We start from the raw sequence: 25,902 nt of genomic DNA on the forward strand, positions 1-25,902 counted from the left end.
GAGCCATATAAGCCGCAGGGGAAAATAATTCATTAATCCATTTTTACTTTAGTGAACACTGAAAACGGGTCTCACAGACCTGAACACCACAGAGTTAAGTAACACTCACTTTTGTATGCTTCTGTTAAATGTTTATGAATATTCAGATACAGACTACCTCACAAACAATGGCATTAATGTAGTGAAATCATAGGCTATGTTTGTAACAGTGCATTTACGTATGTAGTATTAGAGATAACAGATTATTAACAATACAATAAAACTATAAACCAATTATAGGCATCCTTTTGGTCTCTCAAATGGCACAAAGAAGGTGAAATGATATATTGATTGAATAGCAATTCATTTTAAATATCACATGCAGCCAAAAGCAGGAGAGAGGTCATGCCAACGTGTATTTGCAATAGTTGCACATATTTGCATTATTCACCTACTGGCAAATAAATAAAGATCAAATGATATTAATAATGATTAAAGCTGTGAATGTTGCATCTTTATTGGAATCAGTCACACCATAAAGAGGAATGTGCATGTTGTTTTTCTTAGACAATACAAAATGTCAGCCATAATTGACAGTGAAATCTCAGCAATGGCAAACTTAAGTAACTTGCAACTGAACCAGGAGACATTACAATAAATGTAAAAAAAAAAAAAAAGCATTATATTCATACTTTGTTTATTGTACCTGAGGATTTACTGGATACTGATTTGACAGTTTGTAACCTCAGTAAACTTTGATAAGAGAGCAATTGCTTCCCCAGTTATTTTTATATTTCCACTTTATTTTTATATATCTTCATTCCAACATGTAACAGCATCTCATGAAATGGTTAGACTTTTTGAAAAAATAAAGAAAATGATTCAAGGAACATTTTAGTAGTCTCTGACTTCTAAGGACCACTAATGCAATATACATAATATACCAATGTCACATTTGTTAAAAGTCAGAGTGAAAAGAAATGAGTGACACACAACCCTTAATCCTGTTGTCTGCGTATATCTTCGTAGATGTGTACATCTCCTCCAAACGGATGTCGCTGTCTACTTTCGTCCAAGTGTGTCTGCTAGCTTCTTTAGCCGTTTCTTCAGTTCCAGCGGGAACTTCTCATAGCACTTCTTACACACTGGCTTCATATCAAATTCAACAAATTTGTTCCTATAAACAGAATAAATATGGACGTTAGACAATGTTTTTGATGAACAGTGATGCACATTTATCAAGAGTAGCATGAATGCACACTGGGTCACATTCTACTGTAGTCTACAAACAGTCATTTATTAGGGTGAATTATTTCTTTGGACAAGATAAATTGGACTACAATTTATTCATGCTTTTCAGTTATGTCACAATATTGTGCTGCCAGTCATATTGATGACCTGAAGACCAGTATATACATATACACAAAGCTATGGTCACACTTCACTGTAAAGAGTGGGAGAAGAAAGTATGCAAAGCAACAGTATCATGAAGTAAATGTTTCACATTTAATATCAAAATGGAGGCAAAATAAAGGAATTATCTTGTAAATTGTTGAGAACAAAATTCTAGCAACTTACTGGGCGTAAAATATGGTAACTAGTATGTACGCATGTATGTAGTATGATGATAAAGGATGAAAAGAATGGAAGAAATGTGAACACAACCAAACTGCAAGATGCAAAATAAATGGAGAAAGATGAGAGGAGATGACACTAACCAATGAATGGACAGAAGCAGAGAGGGAAGATAGGAAAGAGAAATTACAGACATGTAGCCATTTTCTTTTTCTTTTCCTTGGAGTCACGCTCGCGCTTAGCCAAGCGTCGCTTAAACTCCTCTGGCATGCGCTCATAGCAGTGTTTACACACCGGCCTCAGATCAATCTCCACAAACTTATCCCTGAGCCGTACAAGGCCCGACACGAAGAAAGGGGAAGAACAGGAATAATAGCAGGAAGCACGGAAGTTCAGAAGATGATGAGTATAGCCACAGGAGAGAGAGAGAGAAAAGAGAGAGAAAGAGGTGGGAAAACATTAGAGGTACACAGAGAGAGAGAGAGAGAGAGAGCAGCACCAAAGCTGGGAAAATGAGGTAATTACCCAGAAAGAACAGAAATATAAACAGGACAGGACAGTCACCATCACTTTGATATATCTAGAGTCCATACAGACAAATCACTTAGCCTTAATACAATTTTAAAAATCTGAAATGGATAGAAAGGTGTGTGTGTGTGTGTGTGTGTGTGTGTGTGTGTGTGTGTGTGAGAGAGAGAGAGATAAAAACTTACTTGAGAGTCAACTTGGTGTTGCAGGTTGAGCAGGCAAAGCAGTTGACACACCACGCTTTATTCAAGGCAGAAACAACTACGGGATGAATCAGAAAAGAAAAGTTAGATTTGTCAATTGTCAGCAATGCTGAACAGTGAACTTGTCCACTGAACTGTTTTAGTACAAATAAAAGACAAATGCAAGTGTGTCAATATGTTAACATGTTCTGAGTGTTTCAGGTTTTCCTGATAGGGTGGTATAGTGTTTCAGAATATACAATAGAGCCTAATATTTTGGAAGTTGCATCTAAGTGCTAAGAGTAGGAAAACCTATATCAATTCAACATTGACCTCACAAGGTCCGTTGACAGTGCACAGTATTTTGGATGCGCATCATGGGTGGCAGAGGGCATCATATATATATTTCGGCTCGTTGACATCTATTAAAGCAGAACTCACCATCTCCTTCAATTACACGGTTGCAGTGGTAGCACACATCACCAAACAACTGCCAAGATAGAAAAAGATAGCAATAATGAGGCATTTGGCACTTTGTTTGTGTCAGTAACTTGCATTTGTACACACAACCTGATCTCAGGATTATTTGTGCAAAAACATGCACATGCTAATTTCTGCCAACAGAGGGTGCTATTACACTATTAAAAGCTTGAGCTGACAACATATTTTTTTTGTAATTCTAACAAAATTTTGTAATGACTAAAAGCATGCCTGGTTATGCTCTTTATACCAATACATTTTTAGCCATTCATGATTGTTGCACTCAGCACTACATGCAAAGATTGGGCAGATAAACATGGATCCAAATCATCCTCAAACAAGGAGAAAAAGACTTTCCTTGATTCTGGACACCACTGAGAGGGTAGTGCTGATCACTTCAGAACTTTACCTGATTGTAGTGTGTCTCACAATAAGCCAGGCCTTTGCGCTCATAATGACGATGTCCCAGGAAGGGCTTTTCACACTTTGCACACACAAAATGCTGAAAATACACAGCCCAAGCCCAACACGTTAGGTCATCTCCATTCTCAGACTAGAGTCACACAAGATACACTCAGCCACAGACAGGATGGCACAGGAGGAAGACAGGACAGCAGCATGACAACACTGCTCACAGCAAACGCTAACCTCTATGGTAAGGTAGCAGTGTAAAACCAATCTTTTTATGGTGATCAATAATTAATATAATTGTCCTGTTAGCAGCTTCATCTCTGTAACTAAGGGGAAGAGTTGGCAATGAGCAGGGCTATTCTGAGAGGAAGCCAGGCAGAATGCAGGCTAGGGCATGGCAGGAAGCAGGCATTGCCCACCTCACCATGTCAAAGTGTCTTTCGCAATAGGCATGGCCCTTGCGCTCATAGTATGGATGGCCCTGAAAGGGTCTTTCACACACAGCACAAACAAAGTGCTGGAGAAGAGAAGCAGATGAAGAGAGAGAGAGAGAGAGAGAGATAACTACATGGGACAGAAGAGGAAAAAGCCCAGCACTGATGGGAACAGACACACAACAAGATGGAAACAGGTGAATATCAATAGTTTAAGCTTTAGAAGATCATTAGAAGACAATAAAGAGCACTGCGTATTTGAAATGCTCTCTGACTTTTCATACAGGGAAGTACACAACAGCTCTTTCCATTTTAAGGATTCTCTCATCATATCCAAGATTATGAAATTGGTTGAATGAAATCAGATAACATACCTCCACATGCCACTGCTTGCCCATGGCATTCACCACACGTCCCTCAATGGGTCTGCGGCAGGCCCCGCAGATAGGAACACCCATCTTATCATGGCACGGTAGGCAATACAGTTCACCCTTGAGCTCACGGGCCTCCGCAGTCAACTCTTTACTACACAGAGACAAATAATCAACCCAACCAAAGTCAAAAATCTTAATTGATTAAAGAGGCAAAGTAATTGTTTAAAGCAACATTATGAAGTTTTTTTTACCATTTAAAGATATGTTTCTGTGAAACTAGTTTTTTTTTAAATGCTCAAATATATTTTGTTGGTATATGATCATTAATTATTGCTAAATACACTTATTGTTCCCATTAGCCATCCAGTATGAAGTTCAGAATCAGAAACTCCGCAAAAGAAGTTGCTATTGCAGCTGGACATCACCAAATATATTGCTAAAATAAATCAGATAGCGAACTAGCTAGCTTTTATCAGTGCTAACTGTGCAATTTCTGGTTATTAGAAGCCAGTCTGTTGGCTTTAGCCAATTAGCTTGCTAGTTTCCCACAGATCTGCAATGCCTCCTTAATGCCTATTTTGAAGTAAAAAGCTATTTAATCTGTAAGTATTATTCGCAAAAAAGGTTGCAAATATGCATTTATGTTGAAAGCCTGTGTGCCTCTGCAATGAGAGGAACAGCTGGTCATTTGGTGAATAAGAATGTTGGTGTCTTTCTTTCTTGTAACATGCTGTTTACCTTAGCACTCTGCCAATAGCAACCGCTTTCCCTCGTGTTGTTTCTTATTTAGGAGAAGAATTGGCATATGAGAACATGGGCTGACTTCACCACATAAACTGTTCCATCACTTATAAGGCAAATAACTCCAGCTGGATTTCATGACTGATGTCAGTGCTTTCCCAAGGAATAGATTACTGACCAAATTAAAAGTCATCAAATGGAGAAACATTAAATTATTGGGTAGCTAAAGTCTAATGGTAGATACAGCGGTACATTTTGTGAATTTGGTTCCAGGAGACATTTGTATTGTTTTAACTGCATTCAATTTCAATGTCCATTGCCTCCTATGTCCACTATGTGTTTGAGACAACTGCACTTACAGGGATCAACCCCAAGCAGCAGGCCCACCTCTCCTCTTAGCTATGCTGGGATGAAACTGGTGTTGGTGAAATAATTAGCAGAGGAAAGCCGTTAACTGCTGATAAATATGACAGATGTTATGACCCAAAAGAGAATAAGAAAGGTGAACCTCCACCAGTGATATCTGTAACCAAACCATCTTCCGACTTCTCTGCTATAAGGTTGCTACACCTTGTTCTTCAGGTGAATTTCAACAATGCGCAATAGGGGACAAATATGTGGACATTGGTATATTTAGAGAAAGCTTTCACTGACCCACAGTTGTTACAGTTGAAGTGGTCTGGATGGTACGGATCATTCTTGAACATCAGAGGCAGCTCCTCAATGATGGCGTGACACTTCTGACAGATGTATTTGCCCAGGCCACGGGCCTTCTCTCGATTATGACAAGGCCGGCACAAGTGTCTATCAAAAAAGGGGTTTGAACAGTTATTCGCATGATAATTAAATAATTCACTAAAGTGGAAAGGCAAAAAACAAATGTGTGGTTTGTTGGTCTGAACTCACCTTCCAGCATTCTTCACGAAGCCTACATCAGCTAGGACAGCACTGCAGAGATCACAGCAGAAGCACTCCGGGTGCCAGCTGTTGTTCATGGCCTTGATAACACGGCCGATGATGAACTCACCTACAAGCACACAGCACCGTTAGACATCATGTGCGGAGTCATCAGAAAATGACATTTCACCTCCTTCAAATCACTAAGAGTACATAACATATGGATAATTATAAATGAAAAACAAGATAGATTATTCATCATTAATATCAAGGTTACTCATAAAAAGCAAGGATTATATGTTAAAGTATAGATTGTATAGATAAAGTATAGATACTTCTTTGTATGAAAACAGAACACTTTTATCCAATATAATATGCCCATGTTCCTCACCACACTGATGACAGCACGGAGCAAACAGCATCTGGAAATCATGCTCACAGTATTTGCGGCCTTCAAACTAAACAAAAGAGAGAGAGAGAGAGAGAGAAAGAGGGTGGGAGGTTGTGATCATTTGAAAAAGTTATTGTATACATTCTGGGACCTGTGTTTTTAGATGCCACTGTAACAACACAAAAGACATATCAGTGATTAGGGTATCCTTGTGAAAGCCATCAATACTCTACACCTACTGTCAGCTCCTTATCAGACTGGATTCAAGGTTTGATCTCTCATCTTACACAGAACACAAGCACTACAGCGCACTTCAAAGGCAACCTAACTTGGTTTCCTCTGATGGCTTTGGAAGTGCACTCAACGTCTCCTAAGGCAATAGCTTTGATGTCAGATGCAAGAAAGGATCCGGCGCTCTCATGGGTCTGCTATTGGGGCTGCTGGCCACCTTTCTATTCTTGTTTTCCTTGATGACTCAATATGGGGACAGGCACAGAGGGCCTGGTCAGCAGAAACGCTCAAATATGTGCATCAGTGAATATTACAGTAGCCCCTCTCAGCATAGCTCATTAGATTTGCATAACGGAGTGTCCACAAAACATTTTGTGCAAAAGTGCTGCAATAATTTATGACATGGACTCTCCACAAATGATAATGTATCCTAATCAAATCATTTATAATGTATCTGTTAATTAAATATTGAAGTAGTAAAAAGAGCTAAGTTCTGAAAAGCCCAAACATGCCTCTTCAGTTCTTGTGAGTAATACATCTTATGTATATGTGAGTAAGAGCTTCCGTTGTTTGTTTGTTGTTGTTGTGATGATTGTTGTTGTTGAAGAAGCTTACCTCATAGAAGAGCCCCTCCGGAAACTGCTGGAAGCACTGGGCACACACAAAGCAGTGCTCATGGTACAGCTCCCCATTGCTGTTGACAATCTTCTCAGCCGGCGCAAACCCACTCTTGCAGCGCTCGCAGATGGCATTTGCCAAAGCATTTGCCATGTTGCTGTAGAGACAACACAATGTAACAGTGAGCATCATACTCTGTCTTGGTGGGGGACCAGTGTGGCAGTGCAATTACATTCAGTCTTTTTTTCAGACATCCAAGTTGTCCTTCAAGACAGTGGAGGCACATATTTAATCAGTGTCTATGCTTTTGTGCCTGTGTGTCTGTGCCTCTGATGTTGCCGTTGCCTACAGTAGGGAACTATAGAGGAATGTCATGTAATCTACATAAATAAGCATTGAGTGGGTGTTTAATTCATCAGAGGGGTGACCCAAGTCCTCTCAATAGATTTGTGAAATGAAACAATGCAGGAATTCAGGACGAGGGAGGATTAGGAACTCTGTAGTCACAGCTTTCTGGGAAGCTTCTGGATGTCTTCCAAAGAAATATTCAGACTTAAAATCCATCTGACTTGGCTTGTTAACACATAAAAGACATTTGAAAAAGAGAATGTTGTCTTTATAAAAACGAGGGTGGCATACTTTTTTAGGGAATTATATTTGTAGGGAATTCATTGTGCAGTCGAATCAGTTTAGGGTCTAGTTTCTTCAACACCCAAGGTCGTGGTTGTTTGTTTGGATCTACAGGAGCAAATATTGGGCTCACATGTTGATCTCTGAGATCTCAGCATTTAGGGTTTTCCAAGGACAAGATCAAACTCTGAGACACCATGGACATGCCAGGCTCAAAGAAGGGTATCACTCATTTGATCCTTTGTGAAAACACACACAAGTGATGCGGGTTGTACACCTAATCTCCAGGAGCTTTAACACATACAAACTTCTGCATTCCAAATTTCACACACTCGCCATTTTTCTGATCAAATTCAGATGATCAAAAAGAGGGGTTTGTTCACAGAGGAAAACCTCAAACTCACCAAGCTAATACTACAACCTAGAACCGTTTCAAGTCAGTCAAATGAATATTTATGCATCACCAAGACCCTTAAGAAAATGGAAGAGAAAGAAGACAGGCCTTTCATGGGTGGTCTGGTGTGGGAAGAACAGACTGCTTGGTTTAAGAGGTCAGGATTCCAACATATCTCTTGGAGAATGTGAAACATGTACCCCGAAGTTCCATGTATGGCACTGCTCTAGTAAAAGCCGAGAGGTGCCAGGAAACTCTACTCACATTCCCATTTCAACACATACTAAGACTACTACATCACCTCAATGGCTGATAGGGGGCGATAGGCATGTTCAGGAGCAACACGGCTGTGATGCTTAGCACACAACATTCCTCCTGCATGACTTCATCCTTAATTTAAACTGATCATTATTACCTTGCTTGCACTTTATATCAATAATGAAAGCTAAGAGCAGCACCCTGTAGTTAGCGGTGTCCCACTGCAATGCGTGGAACGTGACCCTTCAGGACAGTGTTCTGTCAGCTGTCAGCGTGAAGGCAACTTGCCCTCATGGCTCAATGCGACGCGTTAACAAACGGGCAGACGAGTCATTCTTATGTGACGTTAGACATGACGAATAGTTGGTCACATACAGGAGGATAGGCTGACACTCCCTGGCTCTGGGAACACTGGGAGGAAATGACAAATCCCCTGAGCATTTCCACCTCTCCTAGCCGGGAGTCCAGAACGGCACACAAAGGGGACGTGTGGACTGACATGCCAGAAATACAATCTCCATGCCAAACCTCTGGCAGCTACACTGGCCCAAATGAAATGCATCAGTAGCATAAACACACAGCCATGCTGCCAAGTCACTGAAGGCCCCAGACCCAGGGTCCTTTGCACTGTGATGTCTATAAAAGGAGGCAGACTGTAAAGACACCACAAAAAGAAAAGACAGACCTTCACTCCCATTCCACTGTTGTCAGCGGGAACGCCTCAGTGGTAGGCGTAGCGTAGCGTAGCATAGACTCAACAAGGTGAAACAAGGGTGTTGTTATACACACATTGGAGACTAAAAGTAAACAACGGAGACTGACCTAAAAAGGAAATTTGTGAATTTATCATTTTGATATCTCTTTGTGACTTTAATTCAGTGATTATAGTCACTGACACATGTTTTAAGTCTCTAAAGTCTGTCACAACTGAGTGACATTGCAAATATACATGTTATGTACAGGATTTAACTTTAATGTAAATATTACCAAGTAGCCTTTATAATCAATTAAACCACATACTCCACAGAATTTTCCACAGCAGACAACCTTCTTGAACAGTCAGCACTTACAACCGTGCGTAGAAGTCACAGAACTCCTTGTACACCTTGACATCACTGCGCCTTCTCTGAGACTTGGAGACAGGCACCTCTGCATCTCCGCCGTTCACATGCCGAACACCATTCGTCTCCACCTGCGGCTCCCCGTCCTCAGGAATCACAGGATGAAGCATTCTGCCCTGAGACTCCATTCAGAACCGTCCACGGAAAGATAGACCCCCACTAGTGCTCAGAGCAGCAGGTGAAAAGCCCAGGGCTGCTCAAACTCAGAGACAGTGTTAGAGAGTGACTTCCCTCATCCTGCAGTGGGCTAGTCTCTCTGCCTCAGCCAGTGCTGGCTTTCCCCTTCCCCCCACCCCCTTTTCAGAGCTGGCTACAGGCTAGGTCACTCTTTCAAATTAAGAGCCCACCCCTTGGCACAGCCTGGGGCAGTGAGAGTTCACTGTGCCACAAGACCGAGCCACTCGGAGGATCCGCCGTTGTTGTGCGAGACCCTTGGATCTGCGTGAATGACAAGTCCTCAAACCGGCATGCCTCTATCAGATCATGGAGAGGTGAAGTGGATTCCCTCATGCCGGGCAGCACAGTGAGAGCTTGGCCCCTCCAGAGGAATCTGCAGACTACTCAGCAGCAGGGGGATATAAACTGGGCTCTCAGAAAACATCCAACACAAGTGGACCCAGAGGCTTGGCAAAGACTGGATTGGACACAAATAATCGTTGTGTTGAGAAACCAAACACTTATGAGATGTAAAGCAGCTAGACTGTGAAGAAAGCGAAGCATGAACAAATTGTAGGGTCTGTTTTTTCTTTCTTTTGTTTTCATTTATACAATTTCCCATGAATATTGCTGCCAATAGGGACAAGCAAATATTTCAAAATGACAGCTGCTGTCCAATGCTGTGAGTCACTGGCTTCATGAGAATTAATGCCACTTGTTTATGGGACTGCTCAACATCTCAGTGGCACTCATATAAATGACCGATCCAGTTTCACCAGGACCACCAAAGCAGATGAGCACAGTACTCCAAAAGTGCTTTTCCAAAGAGAAGTGATTGCTGTTCAATACGTTTAACACTGCTACATTGTCCATGTTCAAGCAGCACAGCTTGAAACACAGAGGACTTTTAAACAGAAGGGAGGGTATTCTATTCCAGACTTCGCCATGTTTTCATCATTCCACAAATAGACGCCCAGTATAGTCTCATCTCCAAACTAGGTGCTGGCAGCTGTCACTGTGTTTGTGTGTGTGTGTGTGTGTGTGTGTGTGTGTGTGTGTGTGTGTGTGAGTGCGTCTGTGTTTGTGTGTGTGTGTGCATGTGTACGTGCCTGTGTGTGTGTGTGCCTGTGTGTGTGTGTGCATGTGTGTGTGTGTGAGTGTGTGTGCATCTGTATGTGTGTGTGTGTGCATGTGTGTGTGTGTGCATGTGTGTGTGTGTGTGTGCATGTGTGTGTGTGTGAGTGTGTGTGCATCTGTGTTTGTGTGTGTGTGCATGTGTGTGTGCATGTGTGTGTGTGTGAGTGTGTGTGCATCTGTGTTTGTGTGTGTGTGTGTGTGTGTGTGTGTGTGTGTGTGTGCGTGCCTGTGTGAGTGTGTGTGCATCTGTGTGTGTGTGTGTGCATGTGTGTGTGTGTGTGTGTGTGCATACACTTGCACAGTAGGTGCTCTGCACAGCCCCTCCCCCACTTGTGGAAAGTGCCTGCCCTGCCACAGGCATTGACACATCCTGCCTGTGTGCCTGCTCATGCCTATTGTGGCTGTAAGCACAGGCACATACGTTTGCAGTCAAGCTTCCAGGCACTGTCACAATTACAAAACATTGGCTGTTAAGCAAACGGTGTACAAACAGGATGTGCATTAGTACAACTTTCTTGATTACGAAAGATGCTGGCGATAGCCACTGAGATGAGAGGGAAGCAAATGACCAATTGCAAACAATGAAATCAGATCCAAAGACAGATGTCTCCACCCACAGCACAGTACTACTCAGGCCCTGATTAGCCAAAGCAGTCAAAACAAGTCAGCCTGAGTACCTTCAGAGAAGTATAGCTCATGGGTCTGCTAGCAGGCTGAAGGAGCGGAGAGCTTAAGTGCAGTGGTCGTTGCAGAATACCTAGATATGGATTCTACTGACTACAAGTCACATACCATCTCAGTCACCTTACACATGTGCATAAATCAAATCAAAATCAAATCAAACTTTATTTGTACGGCGCATTTCATACAAGGAAGTAACACAATGCGCCTCACAGTAGGAAAGAAAAGGGGGGGGGGGTTACAAACACTTGTAAAAAAACACACACATTTTCAAGAGATAAATAAATAAAGTAAAATAAACGTACTAACCGCACTGGCACCGTAAAGGACTACTCAGCACGGTCATCGTCAAACTAAGCTGCTGGGGGGGGGATTACAAACACTTGTAAAGAGACACAGATAAGTAAATAAATAAATGGTACATTAATGTTAAATAAATACATTTTACAAGTTACAAAACACTTATAAAAAGACACAGATTTTGCCAGAGATAAATGAACAGGAAATTACGTACTAACCGCACTGGCACCATAAAGGACTGCTCAGCACAGTTATCGTCAAACTAAGAGACAGCTGCTGGGGGGGGGGGGGGGGGGGGGGGGTACAAACACTTGAAAAGAGACAGAAATAAGTAAATAAATAAATGTTCCATAAATGTTAAATACATTTTACAGTGAGTGATAAGCGAGATCAAAGAGGTATGTCTTAAGTGCATGTTTAAAGGTTTCAACCGTTTCGGCCATTTTTAGGTATTCTGTTCCAAAGGTTGGGGGCATAGAAACTAAAAGCTGCTTCCCCATGTCTCTTTGTCCTGGCTTTTAAACAAAGCTGTATTAATTGGTGTATTTATTGAAGTACTTTAGTCTATGCCACCGCACTTTGTTCTACTCTTAATGTATATATACATTTTTTGGGGGGCTGTTCCTACTGTTTTTGGATAGTTGTAGTATTGTTATGTTATATGTTGTTGTTGTGTTATATGTTGTCCCTCGTCACACCAACAGGAGAAGCACTCAAAATGTCGTTGTATAAATACAATGACAATAAAGGCTTTTCTATTCTATTCTATTCTACTGAAGAAGCTTCTAGCACTGCCATACATGCAGGGCCTATTATTGGCCACAGTGTTTCCATTCCACAACAACAGGTGTAGCCAGAAACCGTCTTCTTGTTTCTGTGTTATTGTCATGCACCCGACTCTCTCTTGGGCACAAGTAATAAGCCACTAAGTAGGTTTGGGAAACCTCTGCTTAGAGGGATATCAAAGTCAACACATAATATTATCAATTGTAATGCTATGTAAATAAAGGAGTTAGACTTAATGCTAATGTAAGCTCCTTAACTAGAATCTATTAAATAAAAAAACCTTTTTGCACAACATGTCAAATCTTGCTCTGCTAGCACCCGAGGCTGCTTGATGGGCTATTCAGTTGTGACACATATCTAGGCATAGGGTTACAGACATATACTATCCTGCCATGGCGGCATGAGCTGACGTCTGCCCACCACATCAGCTTTATGGCAGGAGACAACTGATATTGATGAGGTAAAAATAAAACAGCCCATTAACATTTCAGTGCCACAAGATACTCAGATCACTTGTACACATACAAGTAGAGATGTAGATTTACTAATAAACCAATATTATGGGAATTCAGCTCTCTTTAGCCCTCACATCATATGAATAAGGTTTAGTAAACAATCTGTGCCCAGGAGAAGAGTCGGCTCTTCTGCCCTCTTCTGTTTTCTTCTTCTCTGTTAGTGTTATGTACTGTGAAACTACTGGATCAGACATCTCTCATCTCATCTCTCTTCAGTTCTCTTCTGTTCTGTTATTGTTAAGGGTTTGACTCCCTTTCCATGGGAGACCCTAATCTTCTGGGAGCCTAGAATTCATCTGAGAAAAGCATGGGAGCTGGGTGACCCTAAATATGGCCACACCAACTCATCAGCAGACGCAGTGGCTCTGGGTCACTCATTCACTTGACCATAAGTCTGTCTGAAACCGCAGGATAATAACACACTGGTCATGCACCGTAACAGGGAACGTGGCGTTTCCATTTTTAAATCAATTTTCACCGATTGTTCAAGAAAAACAACAGAAATATATCTCACAGCAAAAGCAAAACCAACAGGAAGTGTTTTAATTTCATCCAACATAGTGTATGAGTACATAGTGTACCATATACCTATATACAACCCTGCTACCTAAACATATATATATATATATATATATATTACTGAATATTATATGTACATTTTATAAGTAGAAGATAATCTGTCAGAACTCTTGTCTGCCTCAACTAAGCTGCTGAAAGTAGATACAAGGGGATGTGATGACAGAATAAAGCGCACAGAAGCATGAATGCAGTTTGAAATCTATGGACACTATAAAATAAGTGCCTATACTAAACATCTTGCTCAAAACACCTTTGTATAGTTTATAGTCAGTCCAGAACAGCATCTTCCAAAACCCCACAACAGTCTGACAATGACTCAACTTAAGCAAGCACATGTTTGGCAGCACTCGTAGTATCAGGTGAAAATGGTCTATTTAATTTGCTTGTTTAGTACACGTGTTATAAGCCAGAGGCACAATTCACAAGACAACATGAACACAATGAAACACTGATCCGCATGTCTATTACAATGTCTATTAGAACATTGAACAGGGAGAAGATGTCCTTTACAATAAAGGCCTTTTCCATTCAAGACTTCTTTAAACACCATTTTGCATAAAGATGGTGAAAAATGGATCAGTCTTCCTAGATTTGTGTTTGAAGAGTAGTTTATAAGTGAAATGGTACAGACTTGATTGTGAAGTCATATATGACAAAATCAAATGTCTTCAGTGGAAGCTGCTGTGGTGAGACACGTACAGTATGGGTAGAACAAGCAACAGGTTTCTCTCTCCACTATGCATTACTAAGTCCTTAATCAAATCAAATCAAATCAAATCAAACTTTATTTGTACGGCGCATTTCATACAAGGAAGTAACACAATGCGCCTCACAGTAGGAAAGAAAAGGGGGGGGGGGGGGGTTTACAAACACTTGTAAAAAAAAAACTAAAAAAAAAACACAGATTTTCAAGAGATAAATAAATAAAATAAAATAAACGTACTAACCGCACTGGCACCGTAAAGGACTACTCAGCACGGTCATCGTCAAACTAAGCTGCTGGGGGGGGATTACAAACACTTGTAAAGAGACACAGATAAGTAAATAAATAAATGGTACATTAATGTTAAATAAATACATTTTACAAGTTACAAAACACTTATAAAAAGACACAGATTTTGCCAGAGATAAATGAACAGGAAATTACATACTAACCGCACTGGCACCATAAAGGACTGCTCAGCACAGTTATCGTCAAACTAAGAGACAGCTGCTGGGGGGGGGGGGGTACAAACACTTGAAAAGAGACAGAAAAAAGTAAATAAATAAATGTTCCATAAATGTTAAATACATTTTACAGTGAGTGATAAGCGAGATCAAAGAGGTATGTCTTAAGTGCATGTTTAAAGGTTTCAACCGTTTCGGCCATTCTTAGGTATTCTGGCAGAGTGTTCCAAAGGTTGGGGGCATAGAAACTAAAAGCTGCTTCCCCATGTCTCTTTGTCCTGGCTTTTGGAACTGTTAGAAGTTCAGTGCCGGAGGACCTCAGGGATCTACTGGGTGTGTACCTTGAGAGCATGTCTGTTATATATTCAGGTGCATGACTATGGAGTGATTTATAGACTAGTAGGAGAACCTTGAAATCTATTCTAAAACTAACAGGTAGCCAGTGCAGTGATTTTAATACTGGTGTGATGTGCGCTCTCCGTCTTGTTTTAGTGAGGACTCGCGCTGCTGCATTCTGTATTGTTTGTAGTTGACTAATGGCTTTTTTTGGTAGACCAGACAAAAGCGAGTTACAGTAGTCTAGCCTGCTCGTGATAAACGCATGCATCAGTCTTTCGGTGTCAGCCTGAGCGAGAAACGGTTGCACCTTAGCAATGTTTCTCAAGTGATAAAAAGATGTTTTAATTATATTTTTGATATGGGTTTCAAAATTAAGATCTGAGTCAAGTATGACGCCTAGGTTTCTGGCTTGGTGCTTGGTGTTAAGTGCTAGTGTTTTTAAGTGTGCAGTTAGTTTCTCTCTCTCGTTTTTTTCACCAATGACTAATACCTCTGTTTTATCTTGGTTTAGCTGGAGAAAGTTTTGTGACATCCATACATTTATATCAGAAATGCAATTTACCAAACAATCAATAGAGCTGTAGTTGTTGGGTGTTACAGAAATATAGAGCTGGGTGTCATCTGCATAGCTATGATAGTCGATGTTGTGCCTCCTAATTACACTACCAAGGGGTAGCATGTATAGACTGAAAAGTAAGGGCCCTAAAATGGATCCTTGAGGGACCCCACAGGTCATACAAATGTTTTTTGAGCTGTGGTCTCCGAGGGCGACAAAGTATTCCCGGCCAGTTAGATAGGTCCTAAACCAGTTTAGGACCGGACCAGTGAGGCCAACCCAGTCTATCAATAAGGATATTGTGATCAACAGTATCAAAGGCTGCGCTCAGATCCAGAAGGGCCAAGACAGATAGTTTTTTGGAGTCAGCATTTATCCTGAGATCATTTACAACCTTGACTAATGCCGTTTCTGTGCTATGATTGGAGCGAAAACCAGATTGGAAGGTGTCAAATGCACAGTTAGCATCTAGGAAATTATTTAACTGTTTAAAGACAATTTTTTCCAGGATTTTGCTTAGAAAGGGAAGGTTAGAGATGGGTCTAAAATTGTTTAGAACTGAAGAGTCTAAATTGCTTTTCTTCAGGAGGGGTCTCACCAGGGCAGTTTTAAGTTCTGATGGGAAAATACCTGTAAGCAGGGAACAGTTTATAATGGCTAGAATGTCCTTAGACACAGAGTCAAAGATGGTCTTAAAAAATTTGGTGGGAAGGGGATCAAGAGGGCATGTAGACGGCTTCAGTTGTGACACTACTTTGCTCAGCATTTCTATATCAGCCAGTGCAAAAAAGCTCATACTGTTACAGCATGGTGGAAGGGGATCAGAAAACAAGACATTTGGAATTTCTTGAGCAATATTTTTCCTAATGTTCGTTATCTTATCTCTGAAGAATGCTGCAAATTCCTCACATTTGGGGGTGGAAAAGAGACTATCATCTACTTTAGGTGCAGGATTTATAAGGCTGTCTATTGTTGAAAAGAGGACCCTGGAATTGTTAGAATTTGTAGATATCAAATTAGAGAAATTATCCTTCCTAGCATTTCTTATTGCTTTATTAAAGACTGAAAGTTTATCCTTAAAGATATCAAGGTGGACCTGTAGCTTGGTCTTTCTCCATGTACGCTCAGACCTTCTGCAGGATCTCTTAAGTTTAATCATTTCCTCATTTCTCCATGGAGCTATTTGTTTGGCTAAAACCCTTTTTTGTTTCAATGGTGCTACAGAGTCAAGTGCTGTCCTTAATTTTGTATTTAGAGTAGTTACTAGATCATTAACACATGATGGCCCCTTACTGATGCTCCACTATGCAAAGGACAGTGGCATTCATCAAAATGAAGTAATACAGAACATTTACGTGAAATACACCAGAACATACAAGAAACCAGAATGTTTAATGAGACGGCTATCAATATCAGTATTTATTGTAAATAAGGAGGACAGTGATGGAGAGAACAGCAAGTTTTCAGCAACTCCCCTCCCCCCTCCCCCACCCTCAAAATTCCTTTGACCCCAATCTGGTTTGGTAGACAGCATGACTGTGAGGCTATCAGGAAATCTAAAAATAAAAGTTCTACATATCACCCGGATCTTTAACAACAATTACCATGGTCATCAGTTTGGCATGTTATGTTAAAAGAAAGAAAAATCACACAAAGCACAGGTGTTATCAGTTGTCTCTGCATGGACTGTCCACTGAACTGGAACCCTTTTGGTGTTGTGCACACACACACTCTGAAGAACAGGCGACGCTGCCATGCGTGTACAGATGGCAGTCTGCATCACGCACAGCACAACGCAGTGGATCCTGCACACAACCCAACTCATCTTAACAGGCCTTGGGTAAACAGCAGGTCTGGACTGCCTCAGTAAGGCCCCAGGAACATGGCAGCCTGGCCAAACAAACCCTACTTGCTCATTCAACTAAGTCAACAGTAACTATAGTAACTGTGGAAAGGGGAACTACATCAAGACATATTGCAAAATTGTCTCGGTGACTGAAAAACACATTAACAGAAGAAAAAGCACACATTTTTCTAAATTGTTCAAATTGAAATGAAATAAGAAGATAAAAAGAAAGTGCATTATATTCAAAAGCCCTTCTTTGGAACTACTTTGAGCGTTCACTGCAGTACAACAGTAAAACACATCCAGATATGTTCTGAACTTCAATTCACTGCCTCTTCACAAAAATAAAAATGTTCAATTTGCCCGAGCGACAGGTCAACCCCACTACTGCCCTGAGCTCATGTTTCCATTCCCCTCTGGAACAGAAAGGGAAGCAGGCCTTGGGTGGAGTCATGGGAAAGGCTGACACAACCATGATTTTGGAGATAATCCATGTTTAACCTGTTGCAGTAAGGTCACATTAAAACAGGAAATAACACCTGCATTTGCCAATTCCAAGTGATGTTGTACGGTTTTGTCCTGCTGAAGAAGAACGCTAAAACAAGACCTAACAGTAAATGTGGGGCACAGAAATGTAAGGAACCAATTCAAACACACACAGTTAGTGAACAACAAAACCCCATAAGAAAAGGCACTTAGAGAAGAATAGAGCAAGCATGACCAGATGTAGCTGGGGCCACCCCTCAGGACAAACACTCTACAGGACTGTCCCTTGTGAAAAGAAGTGCTCCGTCACACTAAGGTGACCTCCTTGAAAAGAAGTGCTCCGTCACACTAAGGTCACCTCCACCTGCCTACGCTGCATTCCTGGCATTTCAGGCCGACCTAATCACTGCAGGATCAGTGCACAGACACTGTCGCATAGCGCGCACTCATATCCGGGGCCAGGATTCCAGTGAGTCAGTCCTTTCACCTGAGAAAACCCTGGAACTATTAACCTGGGAGACCACGTGAACCGCTAAAACCAGTGTAGAAAAAAAAAAGACCAAAGTTCACCTCTACATTCTCACGGATGTAGACAATAACAATGAGGAGTTGTGGGGACAACCATGTAAAACAGCCCTGACCTGGTGTTGTGTCTCCTGCGCCTGCATAAGGGAGTGCTCTCGCATAGAAGCTCACCTGAATCGGTCCGGAGCCAGGCTCCCCCCATAGCTGTCTGGCCTCTCCTGTCTGCGTCTGTACAGGTCAGAGTTTGATAGCTCCTTTAGCCGCAGTGTATTCATTTCCACCTGGAGAAAGACCGCGGCACCTCACCACTTCTGGCAGCCCTGTGTATGGGCTCCTGCCAAGGCTTCCCAGGCTGAGCACAAGTGACCCACACACACTTCTTCCTCAGGGGCCACAGAGGAGAGGAGAGGACAGGACAGATCACACCTGGGCAAACCCCTCCGAGCGAGTTCCCCTTTACTCTCTGATGGAACAGCAGACTGCAACATTCCACACTCTCTCTCTTTCTTTCTTTCTGTCTCTCTCTCTCTCTCCCTCCCTCCCTCCCTGACTCACACACACTCACACACACACACACACACACCTCTAGGGCACACACCCTGTTGAATGACCCGCGGTGAGGAGTGGCTCAGCTGCAGGTTACCTATCAGCTCCTTGCCCCTCCTCCACCGTCAGCCCTGCCCTGTGGCGGTGCAGGTACAAAGGGCCTCTGGGAAACATGCCGTGTTGCAGTGGTCTGTTAGCGTCCTCGTGCTCAGGCAAGGCGAAGCCCTCACTGCCTCACTGTGCCTCCCTCTTCCTGAGTCCGTGTCACTGAGCCAAGACGCCTCAGTGGCGGGGCGCTTCCCTCTGATAGGATATCTGTGTCCACGCTCTCACCCCCTACAACCATAAGTGGAAAGAAACAGAAGGAGGAACAATGACCCTCCCACCACAGGACTCAATCCAAGATGGCCACTGCCCTTCAGTAGATAAGCAGACCTCTCAGGCCTATCTCACTGGTTGCATAGCGGCGTGTGTGTGTGTGTGTGTGTGTGTGTGTGTGTGTGTGTGTGTGTGTGTGTGTGTACTGTGGGCCTGTGTCACTGTGTGACAGGACAAAAGGGTGGTGGTTTCCAAAGCCAAACAGTTCCAGAGTACTGTGATGAATGTTTATTTCCCGTCAATTGTCTGGTTAATAAAAGCAAATAAACCACACTTACTCCAGTAACAAGTGGGTAGCCATTTGTCTTTTCAAACAATATTTCAACAAGTATATTTTCAACAACACAATTCTATGCATGTCTGGAAAAAGAAATGTAACTTCTTGGGCTCTCAAGTGGGGCCTCCTAAGAGCACATATTTTGGGTTGGATCATGTGTGTAGAGTAGAGCAGAGTACACACAGCCGGCTCCTGCAGGGAGTTCACACCCACGGGTGACCCACACAGGAAGATGACTGAGCAGTCACACAGGAAAAAGAATTCAGATAGAACTACTGGATGCCAACGCCAGAGAAGCATAGATTTAGGGATGGATAAAACTGATATCCTCTTAGAATACTACTATTGACTACTTCATTCCTTATTCTACATCAAAAACTAAGATTAGGTCTTTCCAAGAACCACATTGCATAAAAGAGTATGCATTACATGCACAATACTGGTCAGACATATATTACTTACTTCCTCTTATTCAATGCTCTAAAAATGTCTAACCAGGGTAAGACATGTCCATGGTAAAATGTTTCAACAAGCCTCCTTTAATCTCAGCAATGTGTAAATCCAATGCTGGCCATGTTCAAGACCTCGAAGGGATCAGGGAGAGATGAAAGGGTGGCTCTACAAGGGACCAGTGTGCACACACACTCCCTGAGAACCAGCCAGCTGCACCCCCAGCACCTAGCCAGCAGCACCCAACAGAGGCGCCCAACTCTGGCTCGCAGCTGGAGCCCTGCACCCGGAGCCCTGCCCCCCACACCTCACACAGCAGCCAAGCCTGAGATATCATCAACACACATGACATTTGGATCAAACGTGATAGCTGGAGTTGGCTTGGATCTTTGCCTGACTGTTTCAGCTAATATAGAAATAGTGACAACATGAGTGAAATAGTTTGAGTTAAAATGCTCCGACGTAAAGACTATTTAACAGTTTAAAAGAGTGTACCGTTAAAAGCAATGCATTGGAAAGCCGATGTTAGCTAATGAGCCAAAGAAATGGTTGCTTCGAAACCATAATTCAGTTGATCCAAATATGAAAAGAAAGAATACAAACAAAAATTTCATTGCCATACCATAGCAACTACAAACAGTATAAGACATGCTTCCACAGCGCTCCCACAGAGTGCCTCTCGATGGCAGGAGTTTTATAGGGCTAGTAGTCATGAAGTGAAGCGTGTGCACACAGCTCTATGGAGACATAAATGCCCTGAGGAGACGCACAGCACCAGTGTCCCGTCTCCTCCTGCCTTAACATGCCACGAGGAGACGCACAGCACCAGTGTCTCGTCTTCTCCTGCCTTAACATGCCAAATTCCACCTCAACTCCCCGCTCTTACACCATGACCTGTGTGCACACACACAAAATGCAGCCAACCAATAACTGCAACAAAGGGGCACTGTCAACAGCTGATGTGCTGAAAACCATAGCAGAACCATCTCGGTAGAGGCTTGTTAACAGAGCGAAATATTTCACCTGGGATTGTATAATATGTTCATTCAAAATGAGAAATTGGAACTGTATAAAGTAAGGGTAACACTATGAAACCTTCTCATCTGGATTTGTAAATCATATTCTGCTCTAAACTACATGAAAGAAATGTTTTGTAAAGCACAATTTAATTAATACTGTATGATGCCAGTGACCCTGATCAAATGTACTGCATGACAATGAACAGTACAAATAGTATTTTTTTAGCCTATATGCACCTCTTTATACTACAAACAGCTCAAATGTTGACGTTTCATACAGGGTTACGCCTGACCTTATTTATTTGTTGGATGTTGTTGTAATAAAGCCAACATCAGTGACACAGGCCCATGGATGGACACAATGCAGATATGTGCTGCCCTCCTTTGAGCCCCAAATGAACTGCAGTCAACCGTCCTCAGCTCTGGGGCATCCTTAAGTCTAACTGAAGAACTAGATATTATACAGCAAGTCAGTGGTTTTAAAAAGATTTAAGTAGTTAATTTATCAAAGTAGTACCCATAGCATTTTCATATGTTTTTCAATAACTCAGATTAACCTGTAACCTAAAATTCAAATATGAAAGGAAATTAAAAAAATAATAACAGCACCAACACAACTAATGCTACAAAATCTTAAAATGTCATACAATTTCACAATAGCATCATCTTCATCACCTTGAGTCAGAGATTTGGATTGCAAAGAAATGATTGAATAGAGGAAATGCCTTTTGACACTTCTTAAAACTCCTCATAAGCCCAGCTGTGGGTGTGTTGTACACACTACTACACCCCAAAATAATCAGATGTGTTTAGAAAAGTTATTTAAAAGTCTTACCTAATTTTGAATACAGAGGGATCGCTGAAGTTAAAAAGTATTGTTCTCACATCTCTCAGTACTGCTATTTATGGACTGACTGTCTTTGCCCATCTGTCAGAAAAGCCACATCACTTCCTGTGGAGGACGGCATCTGCCCCCCTGGATGGCTTCATAGGCAACCACTAGTATCAGGGTTAATGAGGTCCTGAAATCAGCATTGTGCAGAGAGATCTCAGTCAAATGCTCTGAAAAAGCAGTCACATAGTCCTCAATGAACTCCAATGTGTGCTACAGGCACTAGCTTTAAATGAGTGCCAGGTTTTATCTAAACTGTCTTAACTTTGTCTTAACTGTAAAACCATAACTTCCTCTTTCTCTGGACTTCCTGATGCGGTCTACTGGTAGTTCACTATTGCACACCCACTTAACACATGTGTTCAACACTGACAACACTTTTGATAACACTTTGTGTGTAGCAAGAGAACAGAACAGAACAGTAACTAAAAACACACTGTGCTACTGCTCCAATGGCTACATAGCATTTCAGAAGCAAGCGCTGATGTAAAAAGCTTGTAAGGCACTATCACAATCCCACATTATACACTAGATGGTGCTGCAACTAAATCAGTAATTCCTCTATTGCAAGGGTACCTTATATGGAGATTATGTGGCCTGAAATTGCCCCAAGGAATGCAAAGAGATCCTACCCTACAACCCTATGCAGTGTATTGTCGATGTGGTGGTGAGATAATAATGCTGGACGTCAGTGTGGCTGCTTTCACAGACATATTAATTAGCAGAACTGCTTTGCTTTCTACCGAAGGCCACGTCACAGCTCTGTCAATAACTGCAATAACACAATCAATCCCTACCTGTACACCCTCAAGAAAAGGGAGCATTACATTGGAGTGTCTGAGTTCTGCCTGTTTACACAAGAACTGACATCTCATTGACAAATACAATGGAAGTCACTGGAACTGATACAGTGCTGCAGTGATAATACAAACATACAACTTACTCTGGATATGGGTAGTTGTATCTTGTTTTCATAAATTCACGCTAATTCAAAGATTAATTTTCTCTGTTATTACCGCAATATTTCTGCAAAAAAAAACACAACGTCAGAGAATTCAGCAGAATCCAAACAGCATGTTTACTTTTGGCCACAACAATCACAACAAACCTTAAACTAGGGATGCACCGATACCGATACCAGTATCGGTATCGGTGCCGATACTTCGTTAAAATACTCGTACTCGTTTTGAATTGCCGATACCAAGCACCGATACCACTCATCAGTATTTCACTGCATCAAACTGGCCGGGCTATGCTGACACAAAATGTGATTTATTGTCCTACCACTCTCTGCCAGACTAGAAAGTAGCTTATTTGCCGTCTTGTGTTGCATTTGCTTGATGTTTGACTGTGTTAGGAAAGTTTGTCATAGTGTCAAAGTATTTCAGTATACAGGTTTCGCTAAATTTTGCTGCTAGCATCTCGTTAGCGATTAGCAATTCCGTTATGCTGCCTTAACGGCCATTTGGGCTCATTTTAAGATAAATGACGACGACAGGAGTACGGCACAGTGTAAGATCTGCACTGCTACGGTGTCGAGGGGCGGAAAGGAAAGTACTTTGTTTAACACAAGCAATTTGATTAAACTCCTGAAGACACACCATAGTGCTAAGTACACAGAGTTCACTGATGCTAGTGGCGCAAGACCGAAGTAACCAATCTTAACTGACGTCTTGCAAAAGAAAAAAACGCGCACGCACACACAGAGAGAGAGAGGTAGAGAGAAAGACTGTGCCACATAGGTTAAGTGATTGTTTGTGTACTTGAGCAGGAGATTCTTCTGATCCTTTTGTAACTGAAATGTGCTCTTGTGCTAATCCAGTAATAGTTCTGTTCACTTTTTGTTAAGCAGACTGTGTTGTTAACTATGCAGCAAATTGAATTGCCTTTATCTGGTTATATTTGCATTTTGTCTAATGTGATGATATTGTCTGTTTGAAGGCTTTTTTTGTGTGTTAAAACCAGAAAGCTCTGTTAATTTTTGGCTTGGGATAGCCTTCTGTTAATTTTGTACAATAGGCTTGACATAATCTGCAGAGGATAAAATAAAATCTGCCTCCAAATTAATTGCACTTTCATGGAGACCAAATCTAAGAAGTATCGGTATCGGTACTCTGTATCGGCAAGTACACAAATTAAAATACTCGTACTCGTATCGGTTTGTGAAAAAGTGGTATTGGTGCATCCCTACCTTAAACAATCACAACAAACCCACAACAATCACAACAAACCCTCAACAATCACAACAAACCCTCAACAATCACAACAAACCCTCGCAAGATCCTGGTGGGATCACATTTTTGAGAATTCCTGCAGAAATTCCGGTCACTTTTGCCTATAACAGTCACAACAAACCCTTGCAAGATCCTGGAGCGACTCAACATTGTATGTCACACATCTGAAAATCACAGATTTTGCTTTATATCTTTGAATTCATGGTATACGCTTGTATTGACCATGGACAATTGTTTTCATAATACACTCCAGCGATTAAGCAACATAGCTTGAGTCTTTCATCGTTGTCATAAATTATGCAAAATAAAAGTTTATAAATTTGACACACTTCAAACTATTATATCTCATAACTGACTGTAGCAACTTCAAGGCTCAAGAAATGACAATTAGCACTCAGTGAGTTTCACAGGGTCATCATTCGTATTGAGAGTTATTCACCCATCTCTAGGAGAGGGTTAGTCACTAATATTCCTGTCTATGCATGTATTGTATTTTGCCTGTTCGGACACATGCAGCTTGATATGAACTATAACAACATAGGCTACTGCAAAGGAATAAATGTAGCCTAATAGACCCCACTTCCTTGGGAGCTGCTTTTAATCTTGAGAACACTCAGGAAATGATCACTTATTCCAGATCTGCTGGATCTGCAGAGGAATGACCCAAGGGAGGAGATAACTATTCAAAATGGAAGTGGAAATGCTTGTAATTAACTATGCCTCCTACGCACAGAAATTTCCGAGAGGAATATGTACCATAATGATGAAAGAGGCCACTGTGTTTTATACAGTTGCAGCACTTTTTTACAGACTTTTAATAACAGTTAACCTATGTGAACAAGTGTCCATATTCATGTCACGTCTTTGCTGATTCTAGCCAGTGGTAGGCCTACCTTTTTCAGCGAGTGCGACTAAAGCTCACGGTGTCAGGCGTCTAATAATATGGCGACAATACACCGTTTATGATCGGGAGAATACAGTATCGTATGGTACAGAAAAGGATTCTATGTCAAATAACTAAATGTTGTGCGCGTGCGCCTAGGACTTCCTCAGTGAATGCGTTGACTGAATAGTTAGTCGGGGGGATTTACAAGCAACCTACTGTCGTCAATAAATTGGTTGCTGTTTCCACGTTCGCAAATGTTCTATATGTTAGCCTTCGTCTAAGGACATAGCCAGCCTATTGAAAATACTTATTTTGACATCACAACGTCACTGTTACATCCGGGGCAACAAAGCATTGAACAGACGTATTCAAGCGTCTACGCGCTCGCTAGAGATGCGCAAAGTTATCCGGTTTTCGTCACCATAAAAATAACCATGTAGCTATAGCAGGGTAATAATATTGTATCGAGTAGCCTACGTCAATAAACACGATACCACTCTTCGATTCCGAAAAATTGCACTTACCTGCCGGTCATTTCTGCCAACCCCAGCATCCCCTGTGACCACAATTTCTAGATTCCCCAGTCAGTTCTCTCGAACCATGTGCTCGTCGGTTAAGAAAGTGTAGTCTTGTTTATGCGCACACTTCGACTTGTAATGGTGAAGAAACCTCGGTTCCAGAGGATTCGATAGGCTACATCAGAATTGTAGGCTAATCAAACCAAGATAGACCCGCCCTGCAGAACTTTGCTCAACATTGTCCGAAAAGCTGGAATCCCTGACGAGTCTGCGATAAATGTTAAGTGGGGTTGTTCGGCGTCCAAAATAGCTGCAAATATTTCAATGTATTATTGATGAAACTGCAATGTCATTCCAATGAAGGGAATATATTTGTACTTTTTAA

General features: G+C 41.6%; 1 protein-coding gene across 8 annotated transcripts; it reads right to left on the minus strand.

Annotated features, from left to right (window-relative positions):
* Positions 1-471: 471 nt before the first annotated feature.
* LOC105898085 (LIM and senescent cell antigen-like-containing domain protein 1) lies at positions 472-25,771 on the minus strand. 8 transcript variants are annotated; one of them, XM_031560941.2, is made up of 12 exons: positions 21,823-22,079; positions 21,281-21,438; positions 6,839-6,998; positions 5,993-6,059; positions 5,611-5,731; positions 5,359-5,508; positions 3,964-4,114; positions 3,154-3,246; positions 2,706-2,754; positions 2,268-2,343; positions 1,698-1,879; positions 1,030-1,156 (listed from the first exon to the last, which is right to left on the minus strand). In XM_031560941.2, exons 3-11 carry the CDS (start codon positions 6,992-6,994, stop codon positions 1,741-1,743), a joined length of 1,002 nt encoding a protein of 333 aa, XP_031416801.1. In that variant the 5' UTR covers positions 6,995-6,998; positions 21,281-21,438; positions 21,823-22,079; the 3' UTR covers positions 1,030-1,156; positions 1,698-1,740. The 8 variants fall into 8 exon arrangements, with proteins under 8 accessions (XP_012680541.1, XP_031416801.1, XP_031416789.1 ...); XM_031560929.2 differs by lacking the exons at positions 21,281-21,438; positions 21,823-22,079 and adding an exon at positions 25,524-25,771; XM_031560933.2 differs by lacking the exon at positions 21,281-21,438 and having other exon boundaries at positions 21,823-22,077.
* Positions 25,772-25,902: the final 131 nt, after the last annotated feature.

Source organism: Clupea harengus, chromosome 2 (genome assembly GCF_900700415.2).
Source record: "Clupea harengus chromosome 2, Ch_v2.0.2, whole genome shotgun sequence".
In the NCBI taxonomy this organism is placed as follows: Eukaryota; Metazoa; Chordata; class Actinopteri; order Clupeiformes; family Clupeidae; genus Clupea; species Clupea harengus.

What these genes read in the sequence shown, in the direction of transcription:
- LOC105898085 (XM_012825086.3), bottom strand. Translation starts at nt 9,372, where the DNA reads ATGGAGTCTCAGGGCAGAATGCTTCATCCTGTGATTCCTGAGGACGGG. An exon ending in CGGAGGGGCTCTTCTATGAG is followed by an intron (nt 6,060 to 6,838) that starts GTAAGCTTCTTC and finishes TCTTTTGTTTAG; the next exon opens with TTTGAAGGCCGCAAATACTG. An exon ending in TTCAACTGTAACAACTGTGG is followed by an intron (nt 4,115 to 5,358) that starts GTCAGTGAAAGC and finishes GTCTCTGTGTAG; the next exon opens with TAAAGAGTTGACTGCGGAGG.